Source organism: Aspergillus costaricaensis, assembly GCF_003184835.1.
Source record: "Aspergillus costaricaensis CBS 115574 unplaced genomic scaffold BO79scaffold_25, whole genome shotgun sequence".
NCBI lineage: Eukaryota > Fungi > Ascomycota > Eurotiomycetes > Eurotiales > Aspergillaceae > Aspergillus > Aspergillus costaricensis.
The window spans coordinates 210,263-233,810 of NW_020291825.1; the positions used below are offsets into that span (position 1 = coordinate 210,263).

At 50.4% G+C, this 23,548-nt stretch overlaps 7 protein-coding genes across 7 annotated transcripts; 6 read left to right on the forward strand and 1 right to left on the reverse strand.

Moving 5' to 3' along the window:
• The first annotated feature begins 64 nt into the window (after positions 1-64).
• On the forward strand, positions 65-721 carry BO79DRAFT_36502 (uncharacterized protein). Its single transcript, XM_025689130.1, has one exon. The coding sequence runs from the start codon at positions 100-102 to the stop codon at positions 487-489; it is 390 nt and encodes a 129-aa protein (XP_025537306.1). The 5' UTR covers positions 65-99; the 3' UTR covers positions 490-721.
• An 880-nt stretch (positions 722-1,601) lies between these two features.
• On the forward strand, positions 1,602-4,454 carry BO79DRAFT_239161 (heme peroxidase). Its single transcript, XM_025684887.1, has 3 exons — positions 1,602-2,127; positions 2,200-2,933; positions 3,653-4,454. Exons 1-3 carry the CDS (start codon positions 1,771-1,773, stop codon positions 4,230-4,232), a joined length of 1,671 nt encoding a protein of 556 aa, XP_025537307.1. The 5' UTR covers positions 1,602-1,770; the 3' UTR covers positions 4,233-4,454.
• Positions 4,455-4,896: 442 nt separating this feature from the next.
• BO79DRAFT_36518 (thioredoxin-like protein 1) lies at positions 4,897-6,252 on the forward strand. The gene is made up of 3 exons (XM_025689131.1): positions 4,897-5,030; positions 5,168-5,315; positions 5,387-6,252. Exons 1-3 carry the CDS (start codon positions 4,952-4,954, stop codon positions 6,156-6,158), a joined length of 999 nt encoding a protein of 332 aa, XP_025537308.1. The 5' UTR covers positions 4,897-4,951; the 3' UTR covers positions 6,159-6,252.
• A 3,804-nt stretch (positions 6,253-10,056) lies between these two features.
• BO79DRAFT_230526 (uncharacterized protein) lies at positions 10,057-12,226 on the reverse strand (the record flags this gene model as incomplete). The annotated part of the gene is made up of 5 exons (XM_025684103.1): positions 10,057-10,190; positions 10,247-10,550; positions 11,223-11,328; positions 11,504-11,641; positions 12,183-12,226. 5 exons carry the CDS (start codon positions 12,224-12,226, stop codon positions 10,057-10,059), a joined length of 726 nt encoding a protein of 241 aa, XP_025537309.1.
• Positions 12,227-17,434: 5,208 nt separating this feature from the next.
• BO79DRAFT_230527 (uncharacterized protein) lies at positions 17,435-19,094 on the forward strand (the record flags this gene model as incomplete). The annotated part of the gene is made up of 7 exons (XM_025684104.1): positions 17,435-17,513; positions 17,706-17,751; positions 17,950-18,018; positions 18,276-18,363; positions 18,412-18,512; positions 18,582-18,680; positions 18,983-19,094. 7 exons carry the CDS (start codon positions 17,435-17,437, stop codon positions 19,092-19,094), a joined length of 594 nt encoding a protein of 197 aa, XP_025537310.1.
• Positions 19,095-20,148: 1,054 nt separating this feature from the next.
• sebA (putative C2H2 transcription factor (Seb1)) lies at positions 20,149-22,517 on the forward strand. The gene is made up of 3 exons (XM_025689132.1): positions 20,149-20,300; positions 20,371-20,949; positions 21,078-22,517. The coding sequence occupies exons 2-3, from the start codon at positions 20,376-20,378 to the stop codon at positions 22,337-22,339; spliced, it is 1,836 nt and encodes a 611-aa protein (XP_025537311.1). The 5' UTR covers positions 20,149-20,300; positions 20,371-20,375; the 3' UTR covers positions 22,340-22,517.
• Positions 22,463-23,221, forward strand: BO79DRAFT_36563 (uncharacterized protein). The gene has a single exon (XM_025689133.1). It carries the CDS (start codon positions 22,695-22,697, stop codon positions 23,139-23,141), a length of 447 nt encoding a protein of 148 aa, XP_025537312.1. The 5' UTR covers positions 22,463-22,694; the 3' UTR covers positions 23,142-23,221.
• Positions 23,222-23,548: the final 327 nt, after the last annotated feature.

Sequence of the window (23,548 nt, forward strand, 5' to 3'; positions counted from 1 at the left end):
AGACCAATTTTCTCCCCAAATTTCCCTCACTCACCGTTTCCCCCTTCCTTTACAGTCACTCAACCTGCCTTCAACCCTCAGCCATAGGGGGTCTGGAATATGATGAACGATTCCTTCCCATGTCTGTTGGTTGAAGCGTCTACATTCACTGTAGAAGATCGACTGCAGAATGTTTGCAGCATCATTCAGCTGTTTATTGTTTTCTGCCATTTTTGTCTCGCTTTTTCTTTTCTCGTAGCACAACGAAAACCACACAGTGCGCTTCTAGCCTTTTCAATGGCGAAGAGGCATACTTTTTTTCAAGTTCGTTCAGTGGAAGATCAAAACCAAACAGTTTTTAGCAGAGCTGCGTCTACTCCACCCTGGTGTTCGCTTTTATCGGACGGCAGGACTATTTTTACGACGGACATCCTGAGTTTATCTCTACCTTTTTTATTTGTAGCTGTGCATATGTGGTGTGCGGTACGTAGATCTGGCAGACCAGAATAGGTGTTTCTTCGTTTGTACGGAAAGCATTCCGATGAAGGAGTGGACAAGTTCCGGTGCTACTGAAACGGGTGCTTTGCGCCCTGTGGAAGTACGAGCCAGTTAAGGCCCCTTGCTTCTGGTCGCTCCTCGTCCTACCTGTCTGGGGATGATCGTTGCTGCAGCTCTGAGATCAATCAAAGAGGAGCTGAAGCTATGGTTGATGACCGGACATGCTATTTTTTGCGGTCGCCAACGTGTCCGACTATATTGGGGGCCAAGCTACCATAGCAACTGATAATGATAAGCATCAAGGCCTAGTTATTTATCAGAAGCGGTGTTTGTAAGAGAGCTCTGTTCAGCAGACTTCTAGAATGGTTCTGAAGGGCTGATAGCAGTTATCATAAGAGCCAGACTCCAGAGCTGAGTAATGGGAAGATTCTGGACGGATAAAAGTTTAGTAATAGGAACCAGTTGAAGGGAGAAGGCAGTGGGTGGCCCGGAATTTACCGCGGCTCAGAGAGCAAAGAAGCAGGTGAGACCAGCGAGTCTCTGCCAAAGAGAATGTTCCTGTTAATAATATGGCAACGGACCCGCCCGCGGACCCAGAAACGAGCGATAGACTAGTCGCATCGGTTATGATCGTTGCATGGAGATGGGCTGCTTGCCCCTCCTGAGAGCTCTGACCTCTGACCTCTCAACTCTCAACTCAACACGCAAATCACTGTCAATCGACCAAACAATGGCTCAGTCAATCAATGCTCTGTGGCACTCTGTAGGAATCAAAGACTCGTAGACTGAGATTGGAGCCATGGGTCGGGAAAAGGGCCATCTTGCCACGGACAGGTTCCAATTGCCGGAGATCGGGTCACCCAATTCTGGTCTCCTCACTCACAACCAACTCCAACTGGCAGTTGCCCGCGGACTAAAGAGATTCACGGCGCCTGAAATGCGGAGAGTGACTTGCTGACTCAAAAGATTCGGCCCAGAGCTCGTCAATCTGCGTGTTGCCATTGGTGCGCCGTGCCTGGACAACGGACTCGGCATAATACTAAGTCGTTTGTGGAGGAAGTCGCTGGAAGTGCTGAGGAGAACATTCGCAGCCTATTAGTATCCCTGTCTTCGTCTCCTCTTCTGTCTTTCTCTCCCTCTCCCCTTCTCCTCCCTCCTACTTTACTGTCCTTCCCTTCTCTTCCGTCTTACACCCGAGGTAATCCATCTGTCCCTGGGTTTTCTTCATCCATCCTCCGTGTACATCCAATTCACCCCTGAGCATTCGTCTCCTTCCCTTTACATTCTTTCACAATGGCATCGGCTGCTAGAACGGCTTCCCGGGCCTTCCTTCGCTCGACCCCCGCTACCTCTTCCTTCAGACCTGCTGCTCGCAGTGCTCGCTTTGCCCTCCCTTCTCAGGGCTTCCGTGCTGCCTCTCGCCGCGGCTATGCATCTGAGGCTGGCGAGGCCAAGTCCTCTAACAGCCTCCTCTGGGCTGGTATTGCCGCTGCTGGTGGTGTTGGCGCCTACTTCTACCTGAAGGGTGGTGATGCCTCCGTCAGCTCCAAGGAGTTTGTCCCCACCAAGGAGGACTACCAGAAGGTGTACGATGCCGTTGCTCAGCGTCTCGCCAACGAGACCGACTATGACGATGGCAGCTATGGACCCGTAAGTGACATACACCATCTAATGAGCTTGAGCCGTTGAGTACCTGGGAAGCTGACACACGTTGTTGAATAGGTTCTTGTCCGTCTGGCATGGCACGCAAGCGGTACTTACGACAAGGAGACTGGCACTGGTGGAAGCAACGGTGCCACCATGAGATTTGCCCCCGAGTCCGACCACGGCGCCAACGCTGGTCTCAAGCACGCCAGAGACTTCTTGGAGCCCATCAAGGCCCAGTTCCCCTGGATCACCTACTCCGACCTCTGGACCCTGGCTGGTGCCTGTGCCATCCAGGAGCTTGGTGGCCCTGCCATCCCCTGGAGACCTGGCCGTCAGGACAAGGACGTTGCTGCTTGCACCCCCGATGGACGTCTCCCCGACGCCACCAAGGAGCAGTCGCACATCCGTGACATCTTCTACCGCATGGGATTCAACGACCAGGAGATCGTTGCTCTGGTTGGAGCTCACTCCCTTGGTCGCGCCCACACTGACCGCTCTGGCTTCGACGGTCCCTGGGACTTCAGCCCTACCGTCTTCACCAACGAGTTCTTCCGTCTGTTGGTTGAGGAGAAGTGGCAGCAGCGCAAGTGGAACGGCCCCAAGCAGTTCACTGACAAGACCACTGGTACCCTGATGATGATGCCCGCTGATCTTGCCCTGACCAAGGACAAGGCGTTCCGCAAGTACGTCGAGCTCTATGCTAAGGACAGCGACCTCTTCTTCAAGGACTTCTCCAATGTGTTCGTCAAGCTCCTTGAACTTGGTGTCCCCTTCAAGACTGAGGACCGCTATGTCTTCAAGACCTCTGAGTAAATACTCTGCAGGTCTTTGTGAATGTTCTGGGTTCGGTTTGTTTCAGGGTTTTAGCTGCGGAGCATTGTTTTCTCTTGTTCACATTTTGATATCCGACATGTTCTCGATCGATGTTCGACGACCATAGCATGCGTCTTAGACAGGCATGTCTTGCCGCGGGGCAATATACCATACAGGGGTGGAACTATCTAGAAGATTAGATCAATAAACCATCCATTGAAGATTCAGAGAATACCTTGTAACATGGCCGTACTCAGTACCTCATTAGCGAACATGCTGCGGTATATGTATCACCCCTAGTAGTCGAACAGGCTAATTACCTACTATTGATCGCTCAACCCACAAGGCATCCGCTTTCTTACCATCGATGTCAATATAACAAAAGAATCTGTCCGACATTGCATTCCATCACGTAGCACAAGGTATCGTGGTTGTCACGCCGAGTCGGCATCCCTCCGTAAGTGCACAAGAAGTGGCGGCAGTGCGGAGCCGACGAGAAAGTCTTTCAATCTCCGAACTCCAACCGCCGCATCTCAAGCACCCAACCCAGAGCCCACCAAAGCCTTCATCTCCCAAGATACAAAACAGACTGAATGGAACAATAACTATATACCAAATCAACTTATCCTCGGCGAAGGAACCAACCCTCCTACCAACCCGCGCAAAAAAGCCATCTACATCTGCCGCACCGCAAAACCCAACCCACCATGACCAGATCCAACGACCCCCTCACCCAAGACCACTACGAAGTTCTCAATCTCCCCTTCACAGAGACGCCAACAGCACTCTCCAAACAACAGCTCAAGACAGCTTATCACAAAGCCCTACTAAAGCACCACCCGGACAAAGCGCCCGGCGCAATCGCAAAAGATGTCCAGACCAGCAGCCATCCTACATCAGACACAAACTCCTCCTCGCACACGACCCATCGCTACACAATAGACGAGATCACAACCGCATACAAAACACTATCTGATCCATATCTACGCGCTGAATACGATCGGTCGCTGCGACTCGATCGCGCTAGGGTCGCGGAGCGGGAGAAGACGGGCACGGTTTTCCATACGGGGCTGGAGGTCGTTGATCTGGAGGATCTGGCGTGTGATGAGAGTGATGCGGATGCTGCGCTTTGGTATAGAGGGTGTCGGTGTGGAGATGAGAGGGGATTTTTGGTTACGGAGCAGGATTTGGAGAGGGAGGCAGAACATGGGGAGATTGTTGTGGGTTGTCGGGGGTGTAGTTTGTGGATGAAGGTTTTGTTTGCTGTTGAGGATGGAGATGAGGAGGATACTTGAGTGGTGCTGTGGGATATGTGTGATGTATGATTGGTTTTGTCGCCTTAGGGCGTGGATGGATGGATTCTTCGCTCGGGGTATACCTGTGGGATGCCTTGGTCGCGATCGTTGTGACCAGCACTTGGCTGGCAGGGTATGGTGATGGTGCATAAGCCCACGAGTGGCACTGTGCGGTGCGTACTCTGTGTCGTCCGAAGAACTCTTCGAGGATAGGCTCGTGGTGAGCCATGATGCCTGCCGCACCGGACGCTGCTGGTCAAGTCGCATCTTGATCTGTGTCCACCCTTTCAGAGGCGGTCGGGATACTGCTCGTGGGTTGATGCAGTGCCCTGGATACTTATATTCTTGTGGTAAGGATGGTTTATTCTGACGCTGTTGCTATCACCTCCAGGTCTACCTGCATTAAGACCTAAGCCACAGAGTCAAGATATGATATATGAGATATGAGAAACGTTGAGAGTATAGACTACAGAATAGAAATTGCCGGATACATAACCTAACAAACATTTTATTACAACAAGTTATATCTTGGAGTTGACAAGTCTTCACCATATACATCTCATAGTAGTACTGCTGTAGGTGGGCGGCGGGGGCGTTGATGACATATCGGCAATATATCTCCAGTCCCTAACAGTAACCACCACCGCAGCTCACCAAACCACCGCCAACCTCCTTCCATCTCCCTTCGCGTCCTTCACTACGCGACACACACCTCCACCATGTCGACACTCGTGCAAATCAACTCACGCGAGCAATTCAGCTCTCTATTGAGCTCCTCCACCTTTGTTGTCGCCGACTGTGAGCTCCCATCTGCTATCCCCCACCTTCCCCTCCCCACCACCATCACCACCCATTCACTCGCAACGTCACTCCATCTCCTACACTCAAACAGACCTCACAAAGAGATACAAACTAACCCATCGAAACAAACACAGTCTACGCAGATTGGTGCGGACCATGCAAAGCCATCGCCCCCGCATACGAGCAGCTAGCCGGGCAGCTCTCACGCCCGAACAAGATCACCTTTACGAAGATCAACGTTGACAAGAACCAAGACATCGCAAGACAGTATGGGATCACAGCGTACGTGCCTATCCCACATCCTACAAACCCGACCAAGCAAACTACAATACAGCTACTAACCCCTACTCAAGTATGCCCACCTTCGTCCTCTTCGAGCGCGGCCGCCCAACCTCCACCGTCCGCGGCGCCAACGCCAAAGAGCTCAACGACCTCGTGCGCAAGCTCGCCACGGAAGCCGAAAAAGCGCCCGAAGGTAACGAAGCCGGCTCCAGCAGCGGCGTGGGCTGGATCGGCCTTCCGGCACCCAAGAACTACAGCGATATCTCGGACCAATACGACCCCAAGGGCCTGGAGCTACTGAACCGGGCGAGCGAGTTCGGCACAGCCAAGACGCTCTTCGATAGCTCGAAGCCATCCTCCCTGAACAACGCCAAGGGCAAGGCCGGGGCCGCACCGGATTGGGTGGAGAGTGATACAGACGAGCAGTTGATGCTGTTCATCCCGTTCCAGTCTACGCTGAAGGTGCATTCGTTGCAGATTACGTCGCTCCCGCCGTCAGCGGAGGAGGAGGTTGAGGATGAGGATGAGCGGCCGATGCGCCCCCGGACGGTGTCGTTGTATACGAATCGGTCGCATGTGTTGGGCTTCGATGAGGCGGATGATATCCCTGCTGTGCAGACGGTTACGATTCAGCCGGAGGACTGGGATCCCAAGACGGGTACGGCCAAGGTGGATTTGCGGTTTGTCAAGTTCCAGAGTGTTACGTCGTTGGTGATTTTCTTTGTGGATGGGGATGGAGATAGTGAGAAGTTGCGGGTTGATCGGGTGAGGATCTTTGGAGAGGCGGGTGAGAAGAGGGAGATGGGTAAGTTGGAGAAGATTGGTGATGAGCCGGGGGAGTGAGCAGGACATACGAGTACAAGGATGGAGTAGATATATGATAGCAACACTTAGAACAGAGCAGAACAGAAACCACTACATTTCTACAACGGACTACTTAAGACATTTGAAACTCATGACCATGATAATATTCATTCACATTCAACAATCTACGACATCTATTGACCATAATCTGACCACAATCTGCACCACACATAACCAGCACAGAAAGCAGCAGTATCACTACAGCCAACAAATCTATACTAAAATAATCACACCACCATAGACATAATGCCTAACCACACATCTATGATAATAGTGATAAATGAATGTCCGATCCCAAACCAAATGGTCTAATCCTAGTGGGAAAAGAAAACAGAAAGACCAATAAAGTAAGAACCGGTGTGCAATTCCGTTCGTCTGTGACGCAACTGACACCTGGGGTTTGACAACATCACAGGAGAAAAAATGATGTCCAGGCAACACGGGTGAAAATAGTTGCGTCGCCGCACGAAGAAAGAAAAGAGAAAAAAATCCTGCAAAGGGGTGCTGGGGTGAGGTTGTATTTATAGGTGTGCTTGGTGGGGAGGGTGGATGATTGGTTGTTCCGGGTTAAGCGAGATTCCAACACCAACTTCTAGGGATGAGGATGGGTTGGGTGGGTGATGAGTAAGCGGGTTTGGGTGGGAGTGAAAATTTTCGGTGTGGAAGATTTTGATTCTTTCTTCTTCTTTTTCTTTTTGATATATTATATCAGGTCGATGATGAGATTATTGGATGTTTTCATATATGATAGGAAGAGACTGACTCCCGTTGATCTGGGAGATTGATCTTAACTTCATCCACTGAGGCCTGTTTTATTTAGGATTTATCTTATATCTTGATGTTGATATTTGATATCCTTGTTGTGGTGGTTATATGATTATGGTTGTGGTTGGATCATAGCGTATTTACTTTCTACCTATCGGTGATATTCGTCGGAGGTATGAGATCGTTTGCTTATTGCTATGCTACTCCGGTGCTATGCTAATATTCCGCTGTGCTATTGCATTGCTTGTTGCTTATGCTTACCTTGTTTCTCCTTCTGTCGGCGTGGCTGTTTCTTAGTGGTAGTACAGAGTACCCGTGGTACTTTTTTCTCTCCGTCGTGCGCGTCTTAGTAGAATCTTTTCGCCGGCTGATTGCGTTCGGATGACAAGGATTCTCATCCGTTTGCGCCTTGCGCCCTGGCCCTGGCCCCAACCCCAGCCCCAGGGCCTATCTACTAGGGTCGGGGTTCAACTGCCATCATCGCCTAGCATGATGCTTGCTCGGTTAAAACCAATCGCGTCCAGGAATACCGGCATACTCCGTACATACCAACTAAATACAGTGACGGCAGATGCGCCTGCTGCATTGGTTTGGGGGCAAATTGTCGTCGTAAGCCGGAACCTGGTAGTATCGAATTAGTAGTGTGCATGTCAGATTTTTTCTTCTCTCGCGATGGCTGTGTCTGCAGGCTGCAGATGTCCGTGTCCTCGTCGCTAATCAGCATCACTGCCGATGGATCGTCTGATGCATTAACTGTTTGAGCCACCTTTTTTGGCCCCAACCCGTGAGGACTATGCAAAAAGGACCCATGGTTCCATCCCACTCGCACGTTCTGCAGCCTGCACCGCGCCGCGCCCGGGCACCTCTCACGTCAGGACCTTGGGGGCTGATACCACCGGGCAACGAAGAGGTAAAAAAAAAATCTGGTTCAGCACGGTCCGTGAGGAAGCGGGCTGACCAAGGAAGCTGAACCAGCTGAACGAGCATTGTTCTTTTCGGGATGTTCAGTGCTTACCGCGATCCGCTTGGTCTGACCGAGATCCCACTGCGACCCAAGGAACCGCAAGCCTACCTTATCTGAGACGAATTCCCTCACGTAACTATTGTTGTCGTGATTGATTGAGACTGATAGTGGTCAGTCTTTGCGCCCGCTCTCCCCCACTCGCAAGGGTGCAATGTGCAGAGGGCAATCCAAGACCTTTTCTGGGCCCTAGGCTGGGGCGGCCGTCGATCATGTTGGGACACTGGTCGACGCAGCTATCGCACAAATCGCATCACTCTCTCTGTATGGATGCTCATTATCCCGTGCATAGTCACACTGGCGACCCATGAGGCAGAGGGGGCTATTGGGTCGCCGCCGGAAGTATCAGCGTGAGACAGCGCTTTCCGACTGGCAGAAGCTGCCCGGAGTGTGGAGTAGCGCGCCATGGAAGTAATTCCTTCCTGCGATAAAGTTCACCCGAAGGCACCTTGGCCTCGCGCTATTCCGCGCAGGTTTGCCTGCGACCCAGAAATTCGAATTTGTTGTATCCATATCTGCATGACTCTGTTATCAATCCCAATTGCTTAGCGATGTCGGCGTGAAAGTTTCCGTGCACAGAGAACCACAAACCTGCCACTTGCCCCTTCGAGGATTGGTACCTCCAATCGCATCCCAGCGGACGGTGCCGGATCACCTGAGTGGGAGACTTACTCCATCAGATGTATCGGGTCCGATGTTGCTCTTATCTCTGTTTTCGTCGTGCGGCGGATGCTGTTGTTTTGGATTCTACATTCTGGTCCACTCTGACTCGAGAATTGCTGTTCGTGGGATCATCAGTATTGCAGGTATACGGTGCACAAATATAGTAAGTCGGGTGGTTGATGATTCGAGCTTGCTTGCCGTGAGCTCCGAAGGGACCCCAATTCCAAGGCCAAGTTTAATGGCGCACCATTTGCTTCTCCGCATTTTTATTTTCGATAGCCCATGTCTGGCGTCTTGGAAGTGGCGATTATGCGCATTTGGTTAGTAAGAAGAATTTATAGATAGGTAGTATTAGCCTGTCCCGTCGGGAGGGTTCGCACTATTTCTCCGTTCTCAACTTTCGTAAAGAGAGTTTTGTTAGAGACAGACTTTCTCGGGCGAACGGTGAGCTTCCTCTCTGTTTGCGTGATTTCTGTATCTTAATCTCCACGGTGACGCCATTTCCAATGGAATCACGGACAATCATCATACTGGGAGCGGCTACGGGACCAAGATCCCAACTGGAGCCCACACGCAAGAGCTCTCCAGGTCCCCAATGCGAGCTGGAACCACGGGTCGGAATACTATCTATATACCCGACTGGGCTAGGCTCGGGACGAATAACCAATGCCCGTGGCCGTCCAGAGCCCATGCCTCCAAAAGCCCCGACGACACGATCCAGGATGGAGTAGCGCTGGGATGGGGTTGAGTAAGAGCTCTCTCATGATTTTCGCCATGGCTGGTGGTGCGAATCAGTCCCTCTTCCCCCGCTGGCATCCATTGGATCACTCCCGGGTTTCTCCACGATTGGAGCAATTCGTAGCCACAGCATAGATACACCCGAGTATGATGCTGTTCAATCAATACGCACGTGCAAAAAGAAGGTTGGTGGCTTATCAGTGTTGGGCTTAGGTAAATTGTTTGTCGTATTCAGTGGTCGCTGCGATCGGCCACTTCAGTCCATGATCTTCCCTGCACCAATCCAGGAACAGAACTCAAAGGAGCACGCCACATGGATGTCTTCCCGTCTGCCCGCTGGGTTCGACGGTGTTCTGAAGTGCCGAGACGAGCATACAGTTGTGATGGGAATAATCAGCACGAGATGGAACAATCACACATAGAAAAAAGGCGCACCTTCCCCAATCGGTATGGACTGATGGGCCTTAGAAGCAGTTGAACACGTCGAAGTCACTCGTGGATTGGCCCTGTGGTAGTCTCGGGGTAATGTCTTGGATCCCTGTTGGCTCATGAACCGTAAACAAAAGAAAAAAAAAATTGCGGGATGGTAGCTGCTCATCACTATCACACTTGATGTATCCAAAGACACCCAAATCAGGAATTAGAAGGAAAACGCCCAAAGCCAAAAGAGACATGGAATTCCGACTTGGTTTAGTCCGCAGTGGAACACGCAGTAGTGCAGGTAGTGATGGTGGAAAGTCCCCGCAAAAAGTGCGGTAGCTTCATGCCGGCAATCGAAGACCGACTTGCGCCAGTCCCAGCCCGTCCAGCAGGCACGAGGACCGCTTGGCAACTGGATAGTTAGCAGCTACGACCAACTCAAATGTTCCCGTTACTCAACTCGGTCGGTCGGCATCCATTTTGCCCAAGAGCATGACGGACATCAAGTTCGTCTCTGTTGGCGAGTGCATCTTAGGCGAGCATACGTTGCAACCATGGTCTACTGCCGAGGATGGGAGAGTTGTGGCGTAGCTGGCATATGGCATGGTCTGACGACGGGGTGGATTCTTCTTCCGAAACGACCCCCAGTCGTGTGTGAAAGAGATCACTCGGAAATATGTTGCAGAGTCCTGTGTATGAACCATAGTTAAAATCATAACACCACCCCTCTTCATCATCCTTGGTTCATAGAAGGGCTCGGAAGTCTGCCGGAATCGGAACCATAGACAGAGAAAGAGAGGGTGAGGGTCCTGGATTCTGAGGCCACCACTGTGGCACAATTTGGAGACAGTCGTACGTGGCGGTTGCTATTGCTGAAATCAAGCTCACCCCGTGTCGAGGATTCGAAGGTTCGAAGAAGCCTCTAAAGACTTCGGTTGCATTAGGTAAAGACACCATGTTCGACGTTAATTGATTGCTATGGAGAAGGTTTGTCTGCTCATGACGTAGCGACCTTCACAGCATTATCCCGTTTAGTCAGGGGCCATTTGATTGGCTTCAGGATGAGGGATGAGGTGAGATCCCTAATGGCGATTTAGGAGAGGTTATCGCCAATTTAGTGTCGTACGGAGAATATACTCCATTCTACTACCAACTAGTGGATGCTGAGAAGTAAAACAGTCGGAGATGGCTTGGCTCTGTCCCCTCCCCCTTTCCGGAGGCAACGAGGACTGCCAACTACCAACTAGTATCTAGTAGTACAGAGTAGTACTACTCCATAGTGCTAGTATACGCAATGGGATTAGTGCTGTTCAGTCAGAATTCTGGGGACCTGACTAAGACGAAACCGAGACACGCCTAGACAAAGCCAGCTGTGATTGGAGGATTGCTGTCCGCGTAGTGTGTTTCAGATTTCGAGCTTACTGCTTTTACCAAACGCTCGACGTCGGTACGATTCTGTAAGAACTAAGAACAGAGTATTCCTCGGAGAGGAGTTTAGTTAACCGTCGGAATTCCTGTTGGCTGGTTTGGCGTAGTGGTGCCCTAATGGATGGAGAGGCCCATTACCATAGTCCCAGCCACATTAGGTCTAGCCCCATTAGCCACTCTTCCCTCGACTGCTCGTCTTGACTCGTTCCGGAGACAGTACTACTGTGTTCAGTAGTAAAGCTCCAGTTTCCAGCAGGTAGATTAGTAGCAGTCATAGTATGGAGCAGACACGGAATTGAAGATCTGCTGGTTCTGACTCTGCACGATGCACGGCGGACCCGGTCGCTCGGTGATAGTCTCGCACCGATTTGGTGCTGGAAATTGACAACGAGGGTAATTTCCAGTCCTGCCTCCCCGTTCCAATTCTCTGGATGGTGTCAAGCCCTCATCCACACTAGGCGCTGCACTATTGGTTCGCCTGAACTTTATCGTATCAGTCCACCAAGGCCAGCATGATCTCGAGCGAGCTTAACGGGCAATGCCCATATTTTGGGTGTTGCATTAATTCCAATTAGATGGCAATGATTTGATCGCTACGTGTGTCGCATCGAAGTCATTTGTTCACGCGATCAACCGTCAATCATTCCCCCCACGGCGGTTGTACGACAACTATATATCAGGCGATCATGGTGCCTGAAGTATATAATCACCTTCCTGCTTGAGAATCGCTCCAGTAATAGTAGTGATTTATCGGCGTCGCATGATGTGCTGCAGTTTCAATGGTTCAGCATATACGCCGTACGGTGAGTACCGAGGAGTAATTAATTGGGAGGATCCGCAATCGGATTCTCCGGCGTGTCTTGTTCAAGGCAACATCATAAGATATGGTGTGTCGTGGTCTTGGGAAGCCGGTACCGATAAGGACCACTTCGCTCTCTCACAGGCCCTCTGTCGTTCGCTAGTCTTACCTCCCCATAGATCTTGTGCCACTGTAAAACCAATTGATATCCATCTATAATCTTGGTACATATCTGGGTATCCGATAACCGTTGCTTCCGGTCTCCGCGGAACCTATTGGAAGTCCAGGGTAGAATACGGTGCCATATCTGACCCATTGTTGATTCGCCTTTTTTTCCCCTCTGCTCGCCTCCAGTTTCGGATCCAAGCGGCATTGAATCTGTCAGGATTCCCCATTCTGCCACCACCGGATACGCGCAGCAGCCCGGACATCCCACAGTGCTTTGTCCAGCACGACTTTTTCCTGACTCTGATTCGCCCGAGAAGAAGGGGGGCCACGCATCCGAGAAGGGCCTTCGCCAAATTGACACTTCTCGCACGGTCGCAATTGAGACCAGAAAATTTTTCTTTATTTCCCTCACTCGTGAGGACCTGCGTGGCCACCCACACGGGTACCACTGGCGCGGAAGACGGGATTAAGTCCCCTACCGCCCGTCTGTCAGCGCGGATGCGCGCCCATCCCCATTTCGAAACCCACCGCCGACGTCGCAAAGAGGCAAGATGCGCTGCCTTCCGGTGGCGCTCATCTTCACTACTCATCTAAACTGTCGGTGGCATGCCGAAGCGGCGCCATAAAAGATAATGCGAGACAGCCGTCGAGTCTAGATATCTTTCGTAATCTTTCCCTGGTGGAGTCCGGGAGTCGAATGGAGAAGGTGGGAGGAGGTTATGCCTGTCACCGGTGTACGGAGTAAGGTAAACACTGGTGTCGGGAAATGATAGAGTTGTGGGTATAGTGAGGATCATACTAGACGACCGTCGTCTGGAGTAAGTGTCCTGAAGGACATGCAGGTGCATGATGGGAATGGATGGGATGGGGACATGCTGGTACACCATAGTAGAACAGATGATGCGCCATTCTCATTCCCCCTTCTAGACCGAGACCGCCTTGACAGTGCAAAAGAATAAAAAAAAAACAAAAGAAGCTACTTTGGACTATCGCTATCAATTTGTCAACCGCGGGCGATGACGACGGATTTTTATTTACCGCCTCCATTAGCTTATGCAGGTTTGATCCTATCGTTTCTTTTGCGCGATTAGAATCCTACCAGATGGGACCCGCATCGGCTCTTCCTTTGTTGTTGGTTTGTAGTTGTGGTTGCGTTGCTATTGCTGCAACGGTTCTTTGTTTGTGGCGACGGTTTACTTTGTGGCGACCAACAGGGGTCTTGCGGCATTGCCTCGAAGGGCCAAAATGGACCAGTTATTCCGTAGTATTACTGGGTATGATTCTCATTAGTGGCATACACTGAACGAATCCCGGATCTTTGGGGGGTGGGATGCTTCGCTGCTTACACTTCGTGGGTTTGCCAACTCGAGTGAAATCCCCGGCATTGTCAACGGAATTCCGTAGATAGCTCCCTAACTAGCTAGCTAGCTGCGATTGTTGACCTACTGTAGCTAGCTAGGCCTGGCCGATGGAATCCCTCTCGCCTTCCACCATAACCCACCCCGCCTCCTTCGGTGTTTGCTGGAAGCGGTACTCCGTTCGTAAACAGTGTAAGTCTGCAGAAAAGTAGCGCATAGAAAATTCGAAGAACTGGAGTCTCTTTCCTTCCAAGGAGCTAGATACACTGGAGCTCCGTAGCTTGTGGAGGGTTCTAGTGAGTAGTTGTGTCCCCTAACCAACCTCACTAGACCTTAACTAGGCAGTAGCTGGGACGGTAGAACTTGTTTTGGCTTCCTTGGTAAGTTTTCTCGAAGCTCGACGGCTTCCATGCATAGATTAACCCAGTGGACATACTAGCCTGAAGGGGTAAGTCGGCAGTTCTTCCCCCCCTCCTCCCCCTCTTCTTCCTCGTATTGCTTGCTAATTGTTTAACTTACGCCGGTCGTGGCAAGCAATATAGCACGCTTCTAAAGCGCAGGATAATTGTTCTAGTCTCGAGACTACGCACTTCTAGCATTTCTAGGCTACGTACTACCGCGAAGCTAGAAACACGCCGAGGAACGCAATAGATAGATATTCCCACTTCTCTTAATGTTCCTGAATGCTCCATAGTCATATCCCGATTTCAAATCTTGGTTTTCTGCCTAGCTTTCTTCTCACTACAGTTAGCTTAGTGGTGGTTATGGTATAGTAGTACTCCGTAGTTACTGTAGATAGCTTGCGAGGTAGGTGAGTAATATTATTGGCAATTTTACCTCGCTCGGGGCCCGTCCCGACTCCCGGAAGCTTCGTTCGAAAAAGGAAAAGTGGCCTGGCCAGGGAAATGGACGGCTTTTCTATCTTTAGATCCACACACACACACACACACACACCCCCCGGGCGGCGGTGCGGTAAATCGGTCCGGGATGGGTTTTACTGCCCATTACCGTATGTATGTTATAATGTATGCATGTAGTATGTATGTTTGTAAGAAAAAGTCAATCAATCATTTCACATTCAATCAATCAATCAATCAATTGATTGGACAGGAAGTGAAGGTAAAACAAGAGAGAATATGAGAAAGTCTGTGCAACTGATGTACAAGCTGAGATACTCAGCAGGGGCAGACGAGATGGACGAGTCATGTCGCTGAGCAGGGGACTCGGCAGGAGAACGTTTCAGACCGGTTGGGCCAGTTGCGTGGCGGTGGCCAGGGTTTGGGATGGGCTATTGTGATGCTCATGGGCCGAGGCTGGAAGGGGAAATTGATAGGCCCAGGGGTCCGTGTTCTGGAGTCTGACAGCTCTGCTTGTAATCCCCTTGCTTCCCATGATTTACCGTGGCGCAGCCTGTCAGTTGGTGGTCTGGCTGGGTTATCGCGTATCATCATCATCACCGGGCATCATCAGCGCCTCTCTACTCTCAGGGACAGGGACAATCTTCAGATGTCGTCATGTTGATCCTCTATTTTGTGTTTGCTCCTGCATATTGGTCTGTTTGCATCACTTTTTTCAACTTTGGGGGGGCTTGCTGCGATGGGTTCTAATTTTTTCCTATTTGGCAAGTAAAACACGTCGTTCGGGGGATTTACGCGGCGGCCAACGCACCGTACCTGAATTTGAAACCCAAACTATCGAACGCGAAGATTGCCGGGCTTGCAGAAAATAGATAGTAGCAATCAAAGAAACCTCTTTATTGGCATTGAAGCCCTATCGTAGGCAGTCACATTCTTCTTTCCCTCCCAAGAAACGAAGACTCGGCTAGGTAGTAGTACGACTACTTAGTACTACTATAGAACGTTAAAAATAAATTTATTAATATCGTATGAGACCGACTAAAGCATACCATCAAATAACTTTATAAAAACCGAAATGAAGAAAGATCCAAGACAGAACTAATCCCAATCAATGTAGAAACACCGAAGAGGAAGAAGAACTGAAGCAAATCAGATCCCAAGAATTTATTTTGACAGCTGCGTTCATCTGCCATGTAAGCCCTGTTGTGCCACTTGGCGCGCCATCGGACAACTGAAAATACACGATTCAAGCAAGGGTCGGGTTGCGGCAGCCCATCCCAGGGACGTTTCCCCTCTCTTACCAAGCCTGCAACCTAACTACCCTTACCATCGCTCCGCATCGGTTCCTGCAGTAGACCGACCACAAACCTGATCGATCCATTCCCGCCGTTGAACACGTCGCATCTCAAATGTGAGCGAAATTCCAGGTTTTCTTTGGTGAAGGGAAGGGCAAAAAATAGACGATTGATTGATTGTCGCTCGGTCGCGCTCGCGCGCGCCGCGTTGCCTGCGCACACTACTATCTGCTGCGTCACTGGCTCACATGGAGTAACTAAAGTTACTATCTACGTACTACTTCTTCCCAAATTTTAGGAACCTCCCAAAGTTGGTCTTAGGCCCCCGGTACTTTAGGTTTCGGAGTATCCCAGTACCTTGGATTTGACATAACGCCTTAAAAAGAAAAAAACACTACTATCTATCTACCCATCTATGTGCCCAATTTTATCCAGGTACAGTAAGTGGCTAGTCCTCTGTTACGTTTTCCAAGTATCCATCTACCCCAGAATGATAGGGCAGATGCATGAACGGTAATCTTCTTTGCCTAGAAATCTAGCCCAAGTAGGTTCAATAATGCTGTACGCACTATGTCTTTTGCGCATCGCACCTGGCATATGACATCCTATCGGATAATAGGGTCTCCAAGCTATTCACTAACTTACTGGTATGATATGGGATGGGGGTCATGGCGGACCTGGCCGCTCTCGGCTTCTACTTCAAGTAACGACAAGAATCATATGAAAGGAATCGTTTCGCGGACATTACTACCTAGAACTTACCTAGGCCCATAAAATAACGGTGAATAAAATAATAATTTACAACAGGAATAAAAATAGCCATATTAATAAACGTTAGTATGAACAGGGATTCGTCTGCCTAGCCTGCGCGAGGCCCCCCCCGGAAGTACCTGGCTGGCAGGTCCGTAGTAAGTACTCTGCTGTAGTGCCACCCATAAGGCCGGGTATCCCATAGTACCGACTCTTAGCACCATGCCATAGAGAGGGTGGGCCCTACTCAGGACCGTTTCACCATTGGTGTAGAAATAATTTATTCCAGTCGCTTGTTTCTCGAAATTGCTAGTTGCCACTACTACTGCCAGATAGATTAGGTATACTTACGGACGTTTTTTTCGTTCGTGCTCTCTCTTATCAGAACTGGGGACCGGCTTTCGGATTTGGCTTCATCGGTTGTCGAATTACGTGCATACCGTGGAGCCCAAAAAATCCCAAGTAAGACCGAAAGGCAAGTCCAGAGCGAAGTCACCGACCCTCAAGAAAGCAAGATAGGCAAGGAGGAGAAGGGGGAAGACGGAAAATGGGGACTTGACAATGGGCACTGGCCAATTTGGCCCGGACAACAGCAATCTTGACAACTGATTGACTGACTGACTTGCCCATGTGTGTGCGTGCGTTGCGTGGGTGTGAGTGAGTGAGTGGTGGGTGAGTGAGAGTTGACTTCTTTCTCCAACTTCCAACCAATTGTTCTCAGTCATTGCTCTGCTGATCTTACTCGAAATGTGGCCCGGGACGGTCCCAGTGTTGGAACATGGGCCATCCATTCCCTCAATTGCAGTGCACATCTTTGTTCCCTTCCCTTTTCCCTTTCCCGTTTACCCTTTGAGTTTTCCATTTGGGAGAGGGAGGGTGGACTAAAGACTAAGAGGACATCCCCCAAATGGCGGACGGGATGCTCAGTGGGGCCGACTAGCTTAGCCGGCGAGTCAATCCCTCCCTTTCACGGGTTGAGTCTATTGGCTTCCAATGCAGCCAACTTCGGTTGAATGTCACGATGTCCCCCCGGCAGGACCAGGCTTGCTATCAGTGGCCGACCTGCTTATTGGTTAGTCGGATGTGCTGCCCTTTTTCCCATTCAATCCTTTAACACCCGCATCCTCTTTGCTCTCTTGCTCTCTCTTTCGCTCTACACCATCACCCCCCGCCCCGCCCAACAAAAGCCCCCACTTTCATTCGGTCTGGAGATGCTGACTGGCCCGATTTGCGCTCACTCGTCCATGTCTGTGGGACAGACAAGCCGCTGATAAGCCAGATAGGCTAAGAGATGATGCAGGTCCTAATTGGTAACGGGACCATAATCCAACAGCGTAGCGAGTAATACTACTGTAAGTTGTAGAACATTCATCATTGCAAGGGCTGAACGAGTTGGCCGCCTTGTCATTTGATGGCAAAAATGTGATGGATGGTAAGCGCGCAGCTGTGATGTTGGGCCTCCAGAGCTGAGCGAGCAGGGGAAGGGAAGCATTGTGACTGGCAGAGAGGGAGGATGGGCAATCACAGAAGGTTGGCTACTATTTTGGGAGCAATAATACCTACAGTCTCGGATTGGGGTGTGTGGCAATTCACACACACAGCCATTCTCATGAGAATGCTAGTTAGTAGGTTGCTCATAAATACGGTACCAGCGAAAACATGGGTAAATTACGTGAGACAAACGGAAATTGTGGCCAACTTTCTACTTTCACACACACACACACACTCTCTCTCTCTCTTTATCTCTGTCTCCCACTTCTCCTGCAGTCAATCATTGCTATCAGGTAATGGAATCATATTTCTCAAGCCTAAACTACTCGGCCGTTACGAAGAGAGTTTCTGGGGGGGAAAAAGAGAGGGGGGGCTTAAAGTGGCCATTTGGACCACCACGAGTGGGAATTGAAAGGCGTCAGTCACACCTGGTACGACCTACTATATCAGGTATCGTATAGATAGGCGTCGTACCTCAGGAGCCAGGTATCTTGTGGCATTTCTCCCACACGCTCATGCCATCGCGGCCTCCTATTGGAACATGGTCATCTCCGCATTTACCAGGCCATTACGGTAGGACGTGGGTTCCGTAATAATGGGCTTGGAGGACCGACCATTTTCTCATGCACCATTGAAATGGGGTTTTGAGGGCCGCCAATGTTCCCACTCGTGCTCATGTGCCCCACGCAACTTACGCCTTTTTGGGCTCCGCGGCCGACAAGGTGGGGCCCAGTTTCTGGCTAGTCCGGTCGGGGATTCGTCGTCTCTTGTTAACTTCTGATCCAACTTACTACAACTTTTCTGTCCATCCACTCTGCTCTCCCCCCATTCCCCTCTCTCTCTCCCTCCGTCCCTCCCTCCCTCCTCCACCCAGAACCCACTCACCCAAATTGAGGAATGGCACAACATGTCCCGGCTAACTTAGGTTGGTCGGGTTCTACCTCTACCTGCCTAGGTTGAATATTGCTATGCTCCTGCTGCTAACTAAACTAAACTAAACTAACTACTAGTTAACTGCTGCTGATGCCGCTGACTGTGATGATGAAGAAGCCCGCCGAGGAGGGTTCCACCTCCCGTTGGTCTCCGCTCCCAAGTTTCTCATTCGGTTGGTACTGAGATGTGCACCGGCGCCAATCTGCTATTCTTTGCCGCCCCAGACTAGAAAATCGACTTACCCAGGACGGATGTGCATAAGGATAAAAAAAAAGTGGGCAGGTATGATGATAATCCGAGGATAAATGATCCCCCAAAATTATTTGGGGTCGAGAAGAAGGCTGTGGGAGAAATAAAAAAAAAAGAGGGAAATGGAAAAATCCAAAATAATAATAATTCACAAAAAAAGGGTTCAAAAAATGAATTCCGAAAAGAAATAAAAATAAATCTTACGAAAAGAGAATAAAATAAGAAAAGAATAATAATAAAAAAAGGAAGAAAAAGAGAGTCTCCGAACATATGACACCATACCATTCCGGCAGATTTATTAGTTGATTTATTACTATATTACGATTACTACTACTATTATAGTAGTGACCGTTCGCTGCTGGCACCACCACCAGCGAAAGTAAAGTTCCATGCAGCCCATCTCGCCCAAAAAGGCTTTCAGACTAAAAAGTACGGCTCCAGTCCTACTGCTCACTACTCACGGCGCTACCAGCTCGTAGCACAAGCAGATCAGTCGCTCTTTTATCCACTGCCCATCCTTCTGGCCGGCTTTCCTCTTTCCATATCGGCCCTGTCTCTCATTTTCCCCGCGACTGTCCTCGTCCTTCAAATTAATCTTCTTTATTTCTTATTTTTTCCATTTTTGCCCTTTTTAGACTTGTCTCGATCCTCATCTGGTCTTTCCTTTCTCTCTTCCCTCTCTCTTTTATCTCTCTCTCTTAATCTTAATTGTCTGCCCTCTTTTTCTCTCTTTTACTTTTGCGACTCTATACAGTCTCTCCCGGTTTCCTTGAATCGAGAACGTCCTGAACCATACTCATCTTTTGGTTTGGCTCGTTTCGACATACAAGGTGCCTGTCCTTCCTTCATAGACTTGCGGCATAGTCATCAGATATAATCCCAGATACCACCAACACGACATTCAACCTTTCTATCAAGAACGAAACAGTCGTTTCTCACAGCATACCAACCAATCAATCAATCAGTCAATCTCGCATCTCATATATACTCTACTGGTTGAGAGCGGTTCCTGGATTATCATCTGTCCTTCCCCCAGTCATTCTCTCTCAAAGTGCAAGCAACTCTGCAAGACATTCATTCACCCTCAGCGCTCATCGCTGTGGACGAGCTACCAACTATATAACTAATAATATCCATTAAAGAGTAGAGCTACCTCTACTCTTGTATTCACAACGTCCCACCATCTGTGAGTGCGCCTCTTCCTATTCAAGGCGCAGTGCGAGTGACTGACCGGGTTCCCTGTTTTTTATCTCTAGACACAATGGACGGAACATACACCATGGCACCTACTCCGGTGCAAGGTCAACCATCTTTTGCATACTACCCTGATTCGCAGCAAAGACAACATTTCACCAGCCACCCCTCAGATATGCAGTCATACTATGGCCAAGTGCAGGCTTTCCAGCAACAACCACAGCATTGCATGCCGGAGCAGCAGACTCTCTACACTGCCCCTCTTATGAACATGCACCAGATGGCTACCACTAACGCCTTCCGTGGCGCCATGAACATGACTCCTATTGCCTCTCCTCAGCCGTCACACCTCAAGCCCACAATTGTTGTGCAGCAGGGCTCTCCTGCCCTGATGCCTTTGGACACGAGGTTCGTCGGTAACGACTACTACGCATTCCCCTCCACCCCACCACTCTCCACAGCTGGAAGCTCGATCAGCAGCCCGCCTTCTACCAGCGGCACTCTTCACACCCCAATCAATGACAGCTTCTTTGCTTTCGAGAAGGTGGAGGGTGTCAAGGAGGGATGCGAGGGAGATGTTCATGCAGAGATTCTGGCCAATGCTGACTGGACCCGGTCTGACTCGCCGCCTCTTACTCCTGGTAAGTTGTTATCTAACCCGTTGTCTTTTTACTTGGTTACCAGATTGGAGGGATGAGTGCATCCAACGGAAAATGCACGGGGCCGGACATCTAGGGTTGTACAGGGAAACTAACTCGACTTGTTCTAGTGTTCATCCATCCGCCTTCCCTCACCGCCAGCCAAACATCCGAGCTTCTGTCAGCGCACAGCTCTTGCCCATCTCTTTCCCCATCGCCATCTCCCGTGGCCCCCACATTCGTTGCCCAGCCTCAAGGTCTGCCGACCGAGCAGTCCAGCTCCGACTTCTGTGACCCCCGTCAGCTGACGGTCGAGTCCTCCATCAATGCCACCTCTGCTGACCTGCCGCCTCTGCCCACGCTTTCTTGCGATGACGAGGAGCCTCGCGTGGTTTTGGGCAGCGAGGCCGTGACCCTTCCTGTCCATGAGACTCTTTCGCCCGCCTTCACCTGCTCCTCTTCGGAGGACCCTCTCAGCAGCCTGCCCACCTTTGACAGCTTCTCGGACCTGGACTCGGAAGACGAATTCGTCAACCGCCTGGTCGACTTCCCCCCTAGTGGCAACGCCTACTACCTGGGCGAGAAGAGGCAGCGTGTGGGAACGACATACCCTCTCGAGGAAGAGGAGTTCTTCAGTGAGCAGAGCTTCGACGAGTCTGACGAGCAGGATCTCAGTCAGTCCAGTCTTCCTTACTTGGGAAGCCACGACTTCACTGGCGTTCAGACCAACATCAATGAAGCCTCGGAGGAGATGGGTAACAAGAAGCGGAACAACCGCAAGTCGCTGAAGCGGACTAGTACCTCGGACAGCGAAACGGACTCGATTAGCAAGAAGTCGCAGCCTTCGGTCAACAGCCGTGCCTCCAGCACGGAGACAAACGCCTCGACACCCCAGGCTGTCCAGGCCCGCCACAACTCCGACGCGCATTCTTGCGCTTCTGAGGCTCCTGCTGCCCCCGTTTCGGTTAACCGACGTGGTCGTAAGCAGTCCCTGACGGACGATCCCTCCAAGACCTTTGTTTGCACTCTCTGCTCCCGTCGCTTCCGTCGCCAAGAGCACCTCAAGCGTCACTACCGCTCCCTCCACACTCAGGACAAGCCTTTCGAGTGCAACGAGTGCGGTAAGAAGTTCTCGCGGAGCGACAACCTTGCGCAGCACGCTCGCACTCATGCGGGTGGCTCTGTTGTGATGGGCGTCATCGACACCGGCAATGCGACCCCGCCAAACTCCTATGAAGAACGAGACCCTAGTACGCTGGGAAACGTTCTCTACGAGGCCGCCAACGCCGCCGCTACCAAGTCGACAACCAGTGAGTCGGATGAGAGTTCCTCTGACTCGCCGACCGTTGACCGACGGGCGCCCAAGAAGCGCAAGCGCGACAGCGACGCCTAGACTGGCATCCGCTTGGCTTGCAGCTATCACGATGATATGTGACCAGGAGCTCCCCATATATCACTTAATAACATCCTATACATAACCTTCCATTCCACTGGTTGGTCTGACTTGGTCTTGCGGTTTGGCGTCCGGGCTTTGTTTCTGGCGGTGACCAGAATAGGAATTACAGGTGTACGGGTTTTGACCGGTTCTGGTGCCCTACTCAAAAAAGGAAAAGAAAAAACGAAAACGATACAAACCATGAGTTAAGGGCACCCTTTATGGGACCGAATATTGGCGAAGCATTAGACCGGCGGCAACGGAACTTGGGCGCACTTGGAGTCCACGGTTGGACCAAAACTAATTAGAGCGCATGATGACTTTCACATTTGAGGCACTGGTGATCTGGGTTGATCTTTTCTCCGATTCCCCTTTCTACTCCTTTTTACCTTTCTTTTTTTACAATCTGTTCGCAGCGAGAGAATATCTCCGACTCAATCCTCGCGCGACGGGGGCTATTGACCCCCTGTCGGCGATTTTCTGTGTACCCGATCTCCCACCTCTTTTCCTTACCAGCTTCTGCTATATACTTCATTCTTCTTTTTCGTTGCCTTCAGTTGCATTCATTGTGCCTATTCGATGTAATATTTTTGCACACTCCTGTCATTCTGCTGATTGCAGAAACATCCACCCCCAATCCATTTGTGCTGGCCACATGTACAATTTAATACTATCAAATTTCCCCAATCGTTGCCTCATACCCCTGTGTGCATCATCCTATTTCCTTCCACTCTTGTCGGTTGCATCCACATGTGCATAATACTTGTGTGCCATTTGTGTTGAGCGTATTGTTCGTTCTGCAACTTAGCTAGTATAATTGATATTTTGAACATATCACAACTCATACCAGTAGACTCTAAGCTAGGGTTGTATAATAGTATGGTTGTAGTCTTAGCTATATGCAGCGTATAGATACTTGGTAGTATGACTCGGGCGGCTGCAGTCGGCTTTCCGAGTCTGGCCTCGAACGTCACCCGCAGAACAAAACCATGAACTTGATTTCTCCACATACATTTCTAGCTCCCTCAAAACCACACAATCATTCTAATTGAACCTTCTCATCATCCCAGTCCAAATTTCAATATACACCTAACCACTCAACTCTCCACCCGACTCCAGCAAAAAGAGGTGACGAGGGGCCCGATCAATCCTCTACTAAAGGGGAGT